General features: G+C 48.9%; 1 protein-coding gene across 1 annotated transcript; it reads left to right on the forward strand.

The window, feature by feature from the left end:
- Window positions 1–11,377: 11,377 nt before the first annotated feature.
- LOC135978553 (uncharacterized) lies at window positions 11,378–13,503 on the forward strand. Its single transcript, XM_065579457.1, has 2 exons — window positions 11,378–12,307; window positions 12,903–13,503. The coding sequence occupies exons 1-2, from the start codon at window positions 11,767–11,769 to the stop codon at window positions 13,403–13,405; spliced, it is 1,044 nt and encodes a 347-aa protein (XP_065435529.1). The 5' UTR covers window positions 11,378–11,766; the 3' UTR covers window positions 13,406–13,503.
- Window positions 13,504–17,102: the final 3,599 nt, after the last annotated feature.

Here is a 17,102-nt window from a genome sequence, read left to right on the forward strand (position 1 = left end):
ATATGGGGAGAAGGTGACCAGCCCTCTGTGGAGAAAGAAGTGGTTCGGGACTATTTAGAAAAACTGGACGTGCACAACTCCATGGGGCTGGATGCGCTGCATCCGAGGGTGCTAAAGGACTTGGCGGATGAGATTGCACAGCCATTAGCCATTATTTTTGAAAACTCATGGCGATCGAGGGAGGTCCCGGATGACTGGAAAAAGGCTAATGTAGTGCCCATCTTTAAAAAAGGGAAGGAGGAGGATCCGGGGAACTACAGGCCAGTCAGCCTCACCTCAGTCCCTGGAAAAATCATGGAGCAGGTCCTCAAGGAATCAATTATGAAACACTTAGAGGAGAGGAAAGTGATCAGGAACAGTCAGCATGGATTCACCAAGGGGAAGTCGTGCCTGACTAACCTAATTGCCTTCTATGATGAGATAACTGGCTCTGTGGATGAGGGGAAAGCAGTGGATGTCTTATTCCTTGACTTTAGCAAAGCTTTTGATACGCTCTCCCACAGTATTCTTGCCACCAAGTTAAAGAAGTATGGGATGGATGAATGGACTGTAAGGTGGATAGAAAGCTGGCTGGATCGTCGGGCTCAACGGGTAGTGATCAATGGCTCCATGTCTAGTTGGCAGCCGGTTTCAAGCGGAGTAGTGCCCCAAGGGTCGCTCCTGGGGCCGGTTTTGTTTAATATCTTTATTAATGATCTGGAGGATGGTGTGGACTGCACTCTCAGCAAGTTTGCAGATGACACTAAACTAGGAGGCGTGGTAGATACGCTAGAGGGTAGGGATCGGATACAGAGGGACCTAGACAAATTAGAGGATTGGGCCAAAAAAACCCTGATGAAGTTCAACAAGGACAAGTGCAGAGTCCTGCACTTAGGACGGAAGAATCCCATGCACTGCTACAGACTAGGGACCGAATGGCTAGGTAGCAGTTCTGCAGAAAAGGACCTAGGGGTCACAGTGGACGAGAAGCTGGATATGAGTCAACAGTGTGCTCTTGTTGCCAAGAAGGCTAACGGCATTTTGGGCTGTATAAGTAGGGGCATTGCCAGCAGATCGAGGAACGTGATCGTTCCCCTTTATTCGACATTGGTGAGGCCTCATCTGGAATACTGTGTCCAGTTTTGGGCCTGTGGAAGCAGAGAAAGAGCTCACAGGAAGGGGATGCAATGCATGACAGTTCGTTAGCAAGAGTTAGGCTAACTGTAACCCTAATAACGCGAGATTTGTAGAAGCGAGGAATGTGTGAGGCGGGTGAGAAAGAACTGTGTAAGAAGTCATTAGGACCTGGTATAGATAAGGTGTAGAAGACCTTGTGTAGATAAGGTATAGAAAATATTGTATGTTGGCAAGAGTCAAAACAAGTGAAGAAATGAGATATCAAGATGGCCTATGTATAAACAAAACGCAGCTGTCCCTCGTTATTTCTGTAATGAAAGGTATAAATGCTTGCTGTAATTAGTTACCTGGGAGAGACCTGCTTAGCTCTCTCCCTCTGGGCAATTGTGAGCGTTAATAAAGCATCTGACTTGCTGTACCTAAACAAATAGTGAGAACTCTGTTTTTCTCCGACAGGCCCCACACTACAAGAAGGATGTGGAAAAATTGGAAAGAGTCCAGTGGAGAGCAACAAAAATGATTAGGGGTCTGGAGCACATGACTTATGAGGAGAGGCTGAGGGAACTGGGATTGTTTAGTCTCCAGAAGAGAAGAATGAGGGGGGATTTGATAGCAGCCTTCAACTACCTGAAGGGGGGTTCCAAAGAGGATGGAGCTCGGTTGTTCTCAGTGGTGGCAGATGACAGAACAAGGAGCAATGGTCTCAAGTTGCAGTGGGGGAGGTCCAGGTTGGATATTAGGAAACACTATTTCACTAGGAGGGTGGTGAAGCACTGGAATGCGTTAACTAGGGAGCTGGTGGAGTCTCCTTCCTTGGAGGTTTTTAAGGCCCGGCTTGACAAAGCCCTGGCTGGGATGATTTAGTTGGGAATTGGTCCTGCTTTGAGGACGGGGATGGAGTAGATGATCTCTTGAGGTCCCTTCCAACCCTGATATTCTATGATTCTATGAAAGTCACAGGGGTCTCTGAGGTTGCCCTGGCCCTAAGCCCCTGTCCTGCCTGGCTGATGTCAGCATCTCTCTCTGAGGTTACCACCTCCCTAACACCTTTGACCAATAGGCTGAGGTCCTGAAAAGGCCTTTGTGATGTCACTGCCACACCCACCCATCCCCGGAAGTGCTAATGTCCTGCTGCTGGCCTGACACTTTGAAGGTTTGAGCTACTCTGTGTGGATCACCCCACTCAATGCGTCTTCATTCTAGGAAGCAAGCCAGCTAGACAGTAAAACATCACAGGCTGCTCCCAATACTACACTCAGTGTTTCCAAAATTTGTAGACTTTATGGCCACAAGAGACCTTTAGAGCATCTCATCTAAGCCCCTGCATATCATAGGCCTCCTGTATAGTACAATAGTTACTTTTTGGGCACACACATTCCAGAAAGGCATCTAGTCTTCATTCAATGACATCAAGAGATGGAGAATCCACCACTTTCCCTTTTACTGAGTACCAGGGGCTCCATTTCCCCTTCCACTAGTTCCCCATTTACAGTGAGACAGAGCAGTACCTGCAGCAGGGAGCGGGAGTTGCTGATGGCCTCAGAGACACAGCCCCTGCAGTGTCTCAGGAATCTGGCGCAAGTGCCGGATGATGCGGAGCTGGTGCATCACTTTTGGCCGTGACGTCCTCCTGCTGCAAGGGAACGAGAACCTGTCAGAGACTCAAACGCCCCGAGGAATCTGGAGGAATTAAGGGCACCTGGAACCAGCAGTATTTCCACCCAGCACCTGCCGACCACTGAAGGATAAATTCACCTCCTGAACCCCAGAATGGAGTCTTCTTGTCCTTTCTAGTAACCTCCAGTGACAACCCCCCTCCTTGAAGGATGAGCTCCTGCTATCTCCCCCTCAGTGCCCTTGACAGCTGTTCCACCTCCAAACCACAGCTCAAGTTATTAGTACCTTTGGACACAGACTGGCTAACCTAGTGAGGAGGGCTTTAAACTAGGTTCGACGGGGACAGGTGAGCAAAGCCCACAGGTAAGTGGGGAACATGGAGACCGGGGAGATGGGTCAAAAACGAGAGGGAGTGTGGGCTATATTGTCAGAGAGAAAGGAGGGTCAGGACAAAACTGGGAGGAAAGATCAAACCAGTATCTTAGATGCCTATATACAAATGCGAGAAGTATGGGGAATATGCAGGAAGAACTGGAAGTGCTAATAAATAAATACAATTATGACATTGTTGGCATCACTGAAACTTGGTGGGATAATACACGTGATTGGAATGTTGGTGTGGATGGGTACAGCTTGCTCAGGAAGGATAGACAGGGGAAAAAGGGAGGAGGTGTTGCCTTGTATATTAAAAATGTACACACTTGGACTGAGGTAGAGATGGACATAGGAGACGGAAGTGTTGAGAGTCTCTGGGTTAGGCTAAAAGGGGTAAAAAACAAGGGAGATGTCATGCTAGGAGTCTACTACAGGCCACCTAACCAGGTGGAAGAGGTGGATGAGGCTTTTTTTAAGCAACTAACAAAATCATCCAAAGCCCAAGATTTGGTGGTGATGGGGGACTTCAACTATCCGGCTATATGTTGGGAAAATAACACAGCGGGGCACAGACTATCCAACAAATTCCTGGACTGCATTGGAGACAACTTTTTATTTCAGAAGGTTGAAAAAGCTACTGGGGGGAAGCTGTTCTAGACTTGATTTTAACAAATAGGGAGGAACTCGTTGAGAATTTGAAAGTAGAAGGCAGCCTGGGTGAAAGTGATCATGAAATCATAGAGTTTGCAATTCTAAGGAAGGGTAGAAGGGAGAACAGCAAAATAGAGACAATGGATTTCAGGAAGGCAGATTTTGGTAAGCTCAGAGAGCTGATAGGTAAGGTCCCATGGGAATCAAGACTGAGGGGAAAAACAACTGAGGAGAGTTGGCAGTTTTTCAAAGGGACACTATTAAGGGCCCAAAAGCAAGCTATTCCGCTGGTTAGGAAAGATAGAAAATGTGGCAAAAGACCACCTTGGCTTAACCATGAGATCTTGCATGATCTAAAAAATAAAAAGGAGTCATATCAAAAATGGAAACTGGGACAGATTACAAAGGATGAATATAGGCAAACAACACAGGAATGCAGGGGCAAGATTAGAAAGGCAAAGGCACAAAATGAGCTCAAACTAGCTACGGGAATAAAGGGAAACAAGAAGACTTTTTATCAATACATTAGAAGCAAGAGGAAGACCAAAGACAGGGTAGGCCCACTGCTTAGTGAAGAGGGAGAAACAGTAACAGGAAACTTGGAAATGGCGGAGATGCTTAATGACTTCTTTGTTTCGGTCTTCACCGAGAAGTCTGAAGGAATGCCTAACATAGTGAATGCTAATGGGAAGGGGGTAGGTTTAGCAGATAAAATAAAAAAAGAACAAGTTAAAAATCACTTAGAAAAGTTAGATGCCTGCAAGTCACCCGGGCCTGATGAAATGCATCCTAGAATACTCAAGGAGCTAATAGAGGAGGTATCTGAGCCTCTAGCTATTATCTTTGGAAAATCATGGGAGACGGGAGAGATTCCAGAAGACTGGAAAAGGGCAAATATAGTGCCCATCTATAAAAAGGGAAATAAAAACAAGCCAGGAAACTACAGACCCCAGTGAGTTTAACTTCTGTGCCAGGGAAGATAATGGAGCAAGTAATTAAGGAAATCATCTGCAAACACTTGGAAGGTGGTAAGGTGATAGGGAACAGCCAGCATGGATTTGTGAAGAACAAATCATGTCAAACCAATCTGATAGCTTTCTTTGATAGGATAACGAGCCTTGTGGAGAAGGGTGAGGCTGTGGATGTGGTATACCTAGACTTTAGTAAGGCATTTGATACGGTCTCGCATGATATTCTTATTGATAAACTAGGCAAATACAATTTAGATGGGGCTACTATAAGGTGGGTGCCTAACTGGCTGGATAACCGTACTCAGAGAGTTGTTATTAATAGTTCCCAATCCTGCTGGAAAGCCATAACGAGTGGGGTATCGCAGGGGTCTGTTTTGGGACCGGCGCTGTTCAATATCTTCATCAACGACTTAGATATTGGCATAGAAAGTATGCTTATTAAGTTTGCGGATGATACCAAACTGGGAGGGATTGCAACTGCTTTGGAGGACAGGGTCATAATTCAAAATGATCTGGACAAATTGGAGAAATGGTCTGAGTTAAACAGGATGAAGTTTAACAAAGACAAATGCAAAGTGCTCCACTTAGGAAGGAACAATCAGTTTCACACATACAGAATGGGAAGAGACTGTCTAGGAAGGAGTACGGCAGAAAGGGATCTAGGGGTTATAGTGGACCACAAGCTAAATATGAGTCAACAGTGTGATGCTGTTGCAAAAAAAGCAAACCTGATTCTGGGATGTACTAACAGGTGTGTTGTGAGCAAGACAAGAGAAGTCATTCTTCTGCTCTACTCTGCTCTGGTTAGGCCTCAGCTGGAGTATTGTGTCCAGTTCTGGGCACCGCATTTTAAAAAAGATGTGGAGAAATTGGAAAGGGTCCAGAGAAGAGCAACAAGAATGATTAAAGGTCTTGAGAACATGACCTATGAAGGAAGGCTGAAAGAATTGGCTTTCTTTAGTTTGGAAAAGAGAAGACTGAGAGGAGACATGATAGCAGTTTTCAGGTATTTAAAAGGGTGTCATAAGGAGGAGGGAGAAAACTTATTCACCTTAGCCTCTAAGGATAGAACCAGAAGGAATGGGTTTAAAGTGCAGCAAGGGAGGTCTAGGTTGGACATTAGGAAAAAGTTCCTAACTGTCAGGGTGGTTAAACACTGGAATAAATTGCCGAGGGAGGTTGTGGAATCTCCATCTCTTGAGATATTTAAGAGTAGGTTAGATAAATGTCTATCAGGGATGGTCTAGATGGTATTTGGTCCTGCCACGCGGGCAGGGGACTGGACTCGATGACCTCTCGAGGTCCCTTCCAGTCCGATAATCTATGAATGTAAAAAACACTGTTCTCCACCCCCACCCAGGTTGGCCAGGGAGACGGCTCTAGCAGGGGGGGCAGGAGGGATTCTGGCAGCAGTGAAGTGGGTTGCGGGGAAGTTGAGATCTTGACCCAAGTCATCCCAGACACTAATGCTAAGCCACAGGATGGCAGCATCTAGTGTTAGTGGAGTCCAAACACTATTTCAACCCCACAGTTTTCGAGGAACAGGAGAAAGGACAAAAGAAGTAAGAGATGAAGAGAAAGGAAGGAGGGATGGAGGAAAAGGTAAAACAAAAAGGACAAACCCTAATGTCCCCAGTGATTCTACGGCACAAAATCCAAGGGATGGAATAAAATTCTGCCATCTTAAACTAATGTTTTCCATGCCTAGAATTCAGCTGGCACCAGATGGATCAGACTGAGCAGCTGCCAAAACCTCTTGGAGGCTCTTACCTTCTAAACAGGGACGTCTGTTTTCTAGTAAAATCAGTAAAAGGGAAGGAGAAAACTCGAAAGAGGCTCCTGCACGCACTCATGTACGTGAACCCTAATACTCTCTCAGTCCTCAAAGAGAGACCTTGAGAAGGAGACTTGCTGAAGCAAAGCCACAAGGGTCTCTGAGGTTTCCCTGGCCTGTGCTCCTGTCCTGCCAGGCTGATGTCAGCATCTCTCTCGGAGGTCACCACCTCCCTAAAACATTTGACCAATAAGCTGACATCCTGCAAAAGGCCTTTGTGATGTCACTGCCACACCCAACCAAACCCTCAAGTGCTAATGTCCTGCTGCTGGCCTGACACTTTGAAGGTTTGAGGTTGTCATAACTATAAAGGGAAGGGTAACAGCTGTCCTGTGTACAGTACTATAAAATCCCTCCTGGCCAGAGACTCCAAAATCCTTTTCCCTGTAAAGGGTTAAGAAGCTCAGGTAACCTGGCTGGCATCTGACCTAAAGGACCAATAAGGGGACAAGATACTTTCAAATCTTGGGGAGGGGAAGGCTTTTGTTTGTGTTCTTTGTTTGTGTGGGTGTTCGCCCTCGGGACTGAGAGGGACCAGACATCAATCCAGGTTCTCCACATCTTTCTAAACAAGTCTCTCCATTTCAAACAAGGCGTGTTAGTTTTCCTTTGTTTTCTCAACTTGTAAATGTACCTTTTCCTAGAGTGTTTATCTTTGTTTGCTGTACTTTGAACCTAAGACTAGAGGGGAGTCCTCTGAGCTCTTTAAGTTTGATTACCCTGTAAGGTTAATTTCCATACTGATTTTACAGAGATGATTTTTACCTTTTTCTTTAATTAAAAGCCTTATTTTTAAGAACCTGATTGATTTTTCCTTGTTTTAAGATCCAAGGAGTTTGGATCTTGATTCACCAGGAGTTGGTGGGAGGAAGGAGGGGGGATGGTTAATTTCTCCTTGTTTTAAGATCCAAGGGGGTTGGATCTGTATTCACCAGGGAATTGGTGAAAGGTTTCTCAAGGCTACCCAGGGGAGGAAATTAGCCTTGGGATGGTGGTTAAGCTTAGAAGTTTTCATGCAGGCCCCTACATTTGTACCCTAAACTTCAAAGTGGGGATACAGCCTTGACACAGGTACTCTCTGTGGATCACCCCACTCAATGCGTCTTCATTCTAGGAAGCAAGCCGGCTAGACAGTAAAACATCACAGGCTGCTCCCAATACTACACTCAGTGTTTCCAAAATTTGTAGACTTTATGGCCACAAGAGACCTTTAGAGCATCTCATCTAAGCCCCTGCATATCATAGGCCTCCTGTATAGTACAATAGTTACTTTTTGGGCACACACATTCCAGAAAGGCATCTAGTCTTCATTCAATGACATCAAGAGATGGAGAACCCACCACTTTCCCTTTTAGTGAGTGCCAGGGGGCTCCATTTCCCCTTCCACTAGCTCCCCATTTACAGTGAGCCAGAGCAGTACCTGCAGCAGGGAGAGGGAGTTGCTAAGGCCTCAGTGGAACAGCCCCTGCAGTGTCTCAGGCACATGGTGTAAGTGCCGGATGATGCGGAGCTGGTGCATCCCTTTGGCCGTGACGTCCTCCTCCTGCAAGGGAACGAGAACCTGTCAGAGACTCAAATAGCCGAGGAATCAGGGGCAATTAAGGGCACCGGGAACCAGCAGTATTTCCACTCAGCACCTGCCCACCGCTGAGGGATGAATTCACCTCCTGAACCCCAGAATGGAGTCTTCTTGTCCTTTCTAGTAACCTCCAGTGCCAAATCCCCTCCTTGAAGGGTGAGCTGCTGCTACCTCCCTCTCAGTGCCCTTGACAGATGTTCCACCACCAAACCACAGCTCAAGTTATCAGAACCCTCTTCTCCACCCCCACCCAGGTTGGCCAGGGAGGCGGCTCTAGCAGGGGTGGCAGGAGGGATTCTGCCAGCAGTGAAGTGGGTTCCGGGGAGGTTGAGATCTTGCCCCAAATCATCCCAGACACCAATGCTAATCCACACGATGGCAGCATCTAGTGTCAGTGGAGTCCAAGCACTATTTCAACCACACAGGTTTGGATGAACTCCCCACAAAGGGAGGTGAAGAGCACCCCCAGCAACACACAAACACACACAGACACACAAACCACTCCCGGTGGTGGGAGGGGAACAGGAGAAAGGACAAAAAAAGTAAGAGATGAAGAGAAAGGAAGGAGGGAGGGAGGAAAAGGTAAAATGAAAAGGACAAACACTAATGTCCCCAGTGATTCTACGGGACAAAATCACAGGGAGGGAATAAAATTCTGCCACCTTGAACTAGTGTTTTCCATGCTTAGAATTCAGCTGGCACCAGGTGGATCAGACTGAACAGGATACAAACCTCTCCGAGGCACTTACTTTCCTCAAAGAGAGACCTCAAGGAGGAGACTTGCTGAAGCAAAGCCAGAGGGGTCTCTGAGGTTTCCCTGGCCCTCATGTCAGCATCTCTCTCTGATGTCAGCATCTCTCTCTGAGGTCACCACCTCCCTAACACATTTGACCAATAAGCTGACGTCCTGCAAAAGGCCTTTGTGGTGTCACTGCCACACCGAACCAAACCCTGAAGTGCTAATGTCCTCCTGCTGGCCTGACACTTTGAAGGTTTGAGCTACTCTGTGTGAATCACCCCACTCAATGGGTCTTCATTCTAGGAAGCAAGCCGGCTAGACAATAAAACATCAGAGGCTGCTCCCAATGCTACACTCACTGTTTCCAAAATTATTACACTTTATGGCCAGAAGAGACCTTTAGAGCATCTCATCTAAGCCCCTGCATATCATGGGCTTCCTGTATAGTACAATAGTTACTTTTTGGGCACAAACATTCCAGAAAGGTATCTAGTCTAAATTAAATGACATTAAGAGATGGAGAATCCATCACTTTCCCTTTTAGTGAGTGCCAGGGGGCTCCATTTCCCCTTCCACTAGCTCCCCATTTACAGTGAGCCAGAGCAGTACCTGGAGCAGGGAGCGGGAGTTGCTGATGGCCTCAGAGGCACAGCCCCTGCAGTGTCTCAGGAATCTGGCGCAAGTGCCGGATGATGCGGAGCTGGTGCATCACTTTTGGCCGTGACGTCCTCCTGCTGCAAGGGAACGAGAACCTGTCAGAGACTCAAACGCCCCGAGGAATCAGGGGGAATTAAGGGAACCTGGAACCAGCAGTATTTCCACCCAGCACCTGCCCATCAATGAGAGATGAATTCACCTCCTGAACCCCAAAATGGAGTCTTCTTGTCCTTTCTAGAAACCTCCAGAGCCAACCCCCCTCCTTGTAGGGTGAGCTCCTGCTACCTCCTGCTCAGTGCCCTTCACAGATATTCCACCTCCAAACCACAGCTCAAGTCATCAGAACCCTCTTCTCCACCCCGACACAGGTTGGGCTGGGAGGCGGCTCTAACAGGGTGTGCAGGAGGGATTCTGACAGCAGTGAAGTGGGTTGCAGGGAGGTTGAGATCTTGACCCAAGTCATCCCAGACACTAATGCTAAGTCACACAATGGCAGCATCTACTGTCAGTGGGGTCCAAGCACTATTTCAACCCCACAGTTTTGGATCAACTCCCCACAAGGGGAGGAGAAGAGAACCATCAGCACCACACACACACACACACACACACACATACACATACACACACACACACACACACACAAACACCACTCCTGGTGGTGTGAGGGGAACAAGAGAAAGGACAAAAGAAGTAAGAGATGAAGAGAAAGGAAGGAGGGATGGAGGAAAAGGTAAAAGGAAAAGGACAAACCCTAATGTCCCCATGTCGGACATCAGGAATGGTAACATACATAAGCCAGTATGTGAACACTTCAATCTCCCTGGTCATTCTATTACAGATTTAAAAGTCACTATCATTGAACAAAAAAACTTCAGAAACAGACTTCAAAGAGAAAGAGCAGAACTAAAATTCATTTGCAAATTCAACACCATTAATCTGGGCTTGAATAGGGACTGGGAGTGGCTGGCTCACTACAGAAGCAGCTTTTCCTCTCCTGGAATTGACACCTCCTCATCTATTATTTGGAGTGGACTACATCCACCCTGATTTTTGAATTGGCCCTGTCAACACTGGTTCTCCACTTGTGAAGTAACTCCCTGCTCTCCATGTGTCAGTATATAATGCCTGCATCTGTAACTTTCACTCTATGCATCCGAAGAAGTGAGGTTTTTACTCACGAAAGCTTATGCCCAAATAAATCTGTTAGTCTTTAAGGTGCCACCAGACTCCTTGTTGTTTTCCTAATATCCCCAGTGATTCTACGGGACAAAATCCCAGGGAGGGAATAAAATTCTGCCACCTTAAACTAGTGTTTTCCATGCCTAGAATTCAGATGGCACCAGGTGGATCAGACTGAACAGGTTACAAACCTCTCCGAGGCACTTACTTTCTCAACAGGGACTTCTGTTTTCTAGTAAAATGGGTAAAAGGAAAGGAGAAAACTCAAAAGAGGCTCCTGCTCACACTCACATATGTGAACCCTAATACTCTCTCAGTCCTCAAAGAGAGCTCGAGAAGGAGACTTGCTGAAGCAAAGCCACAGGGGTCTCTGAGGTTTCCCTGGCCCTGCGCCCCTGTTTTGCCTGGCTGATGTGAGCATCTCTCTCTGAGGTCACCACCTCCCTAACAACTTTGACCAATAGGCTGAGCTCCTGCAAAAGGCCTTTGTGATATCACTGCCACACCCACCCTTCCCCGGAAGTGCTAATGTCCTGTTGCTGGGCTGACACTTTGAAGGTTTCAGCTACTCTCTGTGGATCACCCCACTCAATGCCTGTTCATTCTAGGAAGCAAGCCGGCTAGACAGTAAAACATCAGAGGCTGCTCCCAATGCTACACATGGGCCTGGTCTACACTACGGGTTTAGGTCGACTTTAGCGGCGTTAAACCGAATTAAGCCTGGACACGTCCACACAACGAAGCCCTTTCTTTCGACTTAAAGGGTCCTTTAAACCGGTTTCTTTACACCACCTCTGACGAGGGGATTAGCGATAAAACCGGTCTTTGCGGGTCGGAATTGGGGTAGTGTGGACGGAATTCGACGTTATTGGCCTCCGGGAGCTATCCCACAGTGCTTCATTGTGACCGCTCTGGACAGCACTCTCAACTCAGATGCACTGACCAGGTAGACAGGAAAAGACCCGCGAAGGTTTGAATTTCATTTCCTGTTTGCCCAGCGTGGAGAGCACAGGTGATCCCGCAGAGCTCATCAGCACAGGTAACCGTCATGGAGTCCTCCCAGGATCGCAAAAGAGCTCCAGCATGGACCGAACGGGAGGTACGAGATCTGCTCACCATATGGGGAGATGAAGCAGTGATAGCTGAACTCCGTAGCAGTAAAAGAAATGGAAAAGTATTAGAAAAGATCTCCAAGGCCATGAAGGACCGAGGCCATAACAGGGACACACAGCAGTGCCGCGTGAAAATTAAGGAGCTACGGCAAGCTTACCACAAAGCCAGAGAAGCAAACGGAAGGTCCGGGGCAGAGCCGCAAACTTGCCGCTACTACGCGGAGCTGCATGCGATCCTAGGGGGTGCAGCCACCACTACCCTAACCGTGTGCTATGACTCTCTCACTGGAGAAACACACAGGGAAGACGGTTCAGGGAACGAGGAAGATGACGATGGAGGTACTGTAGGTAGCTCACAGCAGCAAGGAAGCGGAGAAACCGGTTTCCCCAACAGCCAGGATATGTTTGTGACCCTGGACCTGGAACCAGTAACCCCCGAACTCACCCAAGACCCTCAGGGCACACAGGAGACCTCTGGTGAGTGTAACTTTGTAACTATTTGTAAACATTACAAAAAAAAGCAAGCGTGTTTAATGATTACTTTGCCCTGGCAATCGCGGCCAGTACATCTACTGGAAAAGTCTGTTAACGTGTATGGGGATGGAGCGGAAATCCTCCAGGGACATCTCCAGAAAGCTCTCCTGGTTGAAATGGGGTGATTTTATTAAGGGGACATTCAGAGGCGCCCGTTCCTGCTCTTCTGACCAGAAATGTTCCCCGCTGTTAACCACGCGGTGGGGGGAGGGGTGAAGTGATCATCCCAGAGAATCGTGTGTGTGTGTGTGGGGGGGGGGTTTACTTGTGTTTGTGCCGCATGTTAACCGGGAAACCACAGCCCCCTCCTTTTACATTGAAACCCCATTTTAAATGGACAACCCAATTCATCCTTGATATGGGAAATGCGCTGCTTTTTGCAACCTTTCCCGCATGTTAAGAAGGTTAAAAAAGCCAAAACACTGTGGCCTACGATGGCTGCCTGCAAGCCGAAATATGCGACCTTGTAATGAAAGAGTGTACCCATTGTTCTCTAAAATGTGTCTTTTTTAACCACCTCTCCCTTCTCCTCCGCCAGCTGCAAATGTTTCTCCTTCGCAGAGGCTCGTGAACATTAGAAAGAGAAAATGTAGGACGAGGGACGAGATGTTCACGGAGCTCCAGATGTCCGCCCAGGCTGATAGAGCACAGCAAAATGCGTGGAGGCAGTCAATGACGGAGATGAGAAAAGCCCAATATGAACGAGAGGAGAGGTGGCGGGCTGAATCGCGGGAAGAACAGAGCAAGTGGCGGGCTGAAGACGATAGGTGGCGTCAGCTTGCAGACAGACGGCAAGAGGCAATGCTCCGTCTGCTGGAGCATCAAACTGATATGCTCGAGCGTATGGTTGAGTTGCAGGAAAGGCAGCAGGAGCAGAGACCGCCGCTACAGCCCCTGTGTAACCAACAGCCCTCCTCCCCAAGTTCCATAGCCTCCTCACCCAGACGCCCAAGAACGCGGTGGGGGGGCCTCCGTCCACCCAGTCACTCCACCCCAGATGATTGCCCAAGCATCAGAAGGCTGGCCTTCAATAAGAGTTAAAGTTTTAAAATGCAGTGTGTCCTTTTCCATCCCTCCTCCCCCACCCATCCCAGGCTACCTTGGCAATTATCCCCCTACCTCTGTAAGAAACTAATAAAGAATGCATGAATGTTAAAAAAAAATGACTTTATTGCCTCTGCAAGCGGGAGGGGAGGGTGGGGTGGGGTGGTTGGTTTACAGGGAAGTAGAGTGAACCGGGTCGGGGGGGGGGGTTTGGAGGGTTCATCAAGGAGAAACAAACAGAAGTTTCACACCGTAGCCTGGCCAGTCACAAAACTCGTTTTCAAAGCTTCTCTGATGCGCACCGCGCCCTGCTGTGCTCCTCTAACCGCCCTGGTGTCTGGCTGCGCGTAATCAGCAGCCAGGCGAGTTGCCTCAACCTCCCACCCCGCCATAAAGGTCTCCCCCTTACTCTCACAGATATTGTGGAGCGCACAGCAAGTAGCAATAACAATGGGGATATTCTTTTCGCTGAGGTCTGAGCGAGTCAGTAAGCTGCGCCAGCGCGCTTTTAAACGTCCAAATGCACATTCCACCACCATTCGGCACTTGCTCAGCCTGTAGTTGAACAGGTCCTGACTCCTGTCCAGGCTGCCTGTGTACGGCTTCATGAGCCATGGCATTAAGGGGTAGGCTGGGTCCCCAAGGATCACGATAGGCATTTCAACATCCCCAATGGTCACTTTCTGGTCCGGGAAGAAAGTCCCTTCCTCCAGCTTTCGAAACAGAGCAGAGTTCCTGAAGACGCGAGCATCATGTACCTTTCCCGGCCATCCCACGTTGATGTTGGTGAAACGTCCCTTGTGATCCACCAGGGCTTGCAGCAGCATTGAAAAGTACCCCTTGCGGTTTACGTAGGCGGTGGCTTGGTGCTCCGGTGACAAGATAGGGATATGGGTTCCGTCTATGGCCCCGCCACAGTTTGGGAATCCCATTTCAGCAAAACCATCCACTATTGACTGCACGTTGCCCAGAGTCACTACCCTTGCTATCACCAGGTCTTTCATTGCCCTGGCAAATTGGATCACAGCAGCCCCCACCGTAGATTTGCCCACTCCAAATTGATTCCCGACTGACCGGTAGCTGTCTGGCGTTGCAAGCTTCCACAGGGCTATCGCCACTCGCTTCTCAACTGTGAGGGCTGCTCTCATCTTGGTATCCTGGCGTTTCAGGGCAGGGGACAGCAAGTCACAAAGTTCCATGAAAGTGCCCTTACGCATGCGAAAGTTTCGCAGCCACTGGGAATCGTCCCATACCTGCAGCACGATGCGGTCCCACCAGTCTGTGCTTGTTTCCCGGGCCCAGAATCGGCGTTCCACGGCATCAACCTGCCCCAGTGACACCATGATTTCCACATTGCTGGTGCCTGTGCCTTGTGAGAGGTCTATGTCCATGTCAATTTCCTCATCACTCTCGTCGCCGCGCTGCAATCGCCTCCTCGCCTGGTCCGGGTTTCGCCTTGGCATGTCCTGGCTCTGCATATACTCCAGGACAATGCGCGTGGTGTTCATAGTGCTCATAATTGCCGCGGTGATCTGAGCGGGCTCCATGATCCCAGTGCTAGCTATGGCGCCTGGTCAGAAAAAAGGCGCGAAAGTAGTATCTGATGGACCAGGAGAAGGAGGGAGGGCGGGAGGGAGGGAGGGCCGAGTGACGACATGGCGTACAGGTACAGGAACAGGGAGAAACACAAACAACTGTCACACAGAATGGTCCCCCCAAAGATTAAAATGAAAACCCTGGGCTTAGCAGGCCATTGATTTCACGGAGGGAGGGGGAAGCAAATGAATACAGAACAAATCTATTTTTTACATCTTAAGGTGGCAGCCGACGGTGCAGCATGAGTGACAGCCATACCCATACCAGTATGACGATGACGGATACCAATCATAAAATACCATCATCTGCCAAAAGGCAAGGGGCTGCTGCTGTGTAGCAATGCAGCCCCACGTCTGCCAGCCCCACGTCCGCCAGCACCCAGCATCGCCCTCGGCCTCTTCTGGGTGCTTAGCAGACAATACTGGGCAATTGGCAGAAAATAGTATATTACGACTGGTAGCCATCATCATCGAAACAGTAGCATGTCTGCCCAGGTGGCCATGATTGACAGCCACACCAGTACGACGACGATGGGTACCAGTCATAATATACCATCGCCTGGCAAGGGGCTGGTGCAATGCAGCCCTACGGCTGCCAGCCCCATGGCTATCACTCATGCTACACCGTCTACCGCCAAAAGGCAGTTAGCAGCTGCTGCTGTGTAGCAATGCAGTCCCACGTCTGCCAGCACCCAGAGGACATATGGTGACGGTGAGCTCAGCTGAGCTGAGCGGGCTCCATGCTTGCCGTGATATGTTGTCTGCACAGGTAACCCAGGTAAAAAGGCGCGAATCTATTGTCTGCGTTGCTGTGACGAGGGGGGAGGGGCCTGACGACATGTACTCAGAACCGCCCGCGACACTGTTTTGCATCATCCGGGCATTGGAATCTCAACCCAGAATTCAAAGAAAAGGCGCGAACCGCTTCTCGGCTCTCTGAGCTGTGGCGCAAACGTAGTATCTGACGGACTAGGGGAAGGAGGGAGGGGGGCCGAGTGACGACATGGCGTACAGGCACAGGGAATTAAAATCAAGAACGGTGGCTGTGCATCAGGGAGAAACACAAACAACTGTCACACAGAATGTTCCCCCCAAAGATTAAACTGAAAACCCTGGGCTTAGCAGGCCGTTGATTTGACGGAGGGAGGGGGAAGCAAATGAATACAGAGCAAATCTATTTTTTACATCTTAAGACGACGGTGCAGCGTGACTGATAGCCCTCGGCATCTTTCTGGGTGCTTGGCAGCAAATACGGGGCGGCGTATGACGATGGTCTTCAGGCCTATTGCACAATCGGCTGCTCGGGGAAGACTCTGCTAACGTGCGATGACCCGACTTGTAATAGGACGGCTAATAGTCGTAATACACCATTTACTGCCAAAAGGCAAGCCCCACGGCTGCCAGCACCCAGATCGCCGATGAAGGCTACCAGTCTACTGCACCGTCTACCGCCAAAAGGCAGTTAGCAGCTGCTGCTGTGTAGCAATGCAGTCCCACGTCTGCCGACACCCAGAGGACATATGGTGACGGTGAGCTGAGCTGAGCGGGCTCCATGTTGTCTGCACAGGTAACCCAGGTAACCCAGGTAAAGAGGCGCGAATCTATTGTCTGCCGTTGCTGTGACGGGGGAGGGAGGGGCCTGACGACATGTACCCAGAACCGCCCGCGACACTGTATTGCATCATCCGGGCATTGGGATCTCAACCCAGAATTCAAAGGGGCGGCGGAGACTGCGGGAACTGTGGGATAGCTGTGGGATAGCTACCCATAGTGCAATGCTTTGGAAGTCGACGCTAGCCTTGTACTGTGGACGCGGTCCGCCGACTAGAGCACCTAGAGCATTTTATTGTGTGGACACACACAATCGGCTGTATACAACCGATTTCAATAAAACCGGCTTCTATAAATTCGAACTAATTTCGTAGTGTAGACGTACCCTCAGTGTTTCCAAAATTAGGGGACTTTATGGCCAGAAGAGACCTTTAGAGCATCTCATCTAACCCCTTGCAAACCATAGGCTTGCTGTGTAGTACAATAGTTACTTTTTGGGCACACACATTGCAGAAAGCCATCTAGTCTTCCTTCAATGACATCAAGAG

This window comes from Chrysemys picta, unplaced genomic scaffold, assembly GCF_011386835.1.
Source record: "Chrysemys picta bellii isolate R12L10 unplaced genomic scaffold, ASM1138683v2 scaf310, whole genome shotgun sequence".
NCBI classification, from domain to species: domain Eukaryota; kingdom Metazoa; phylum Chordata; order Testudines; family Emydidae; genus Chrysemys; species Chrysemys picta.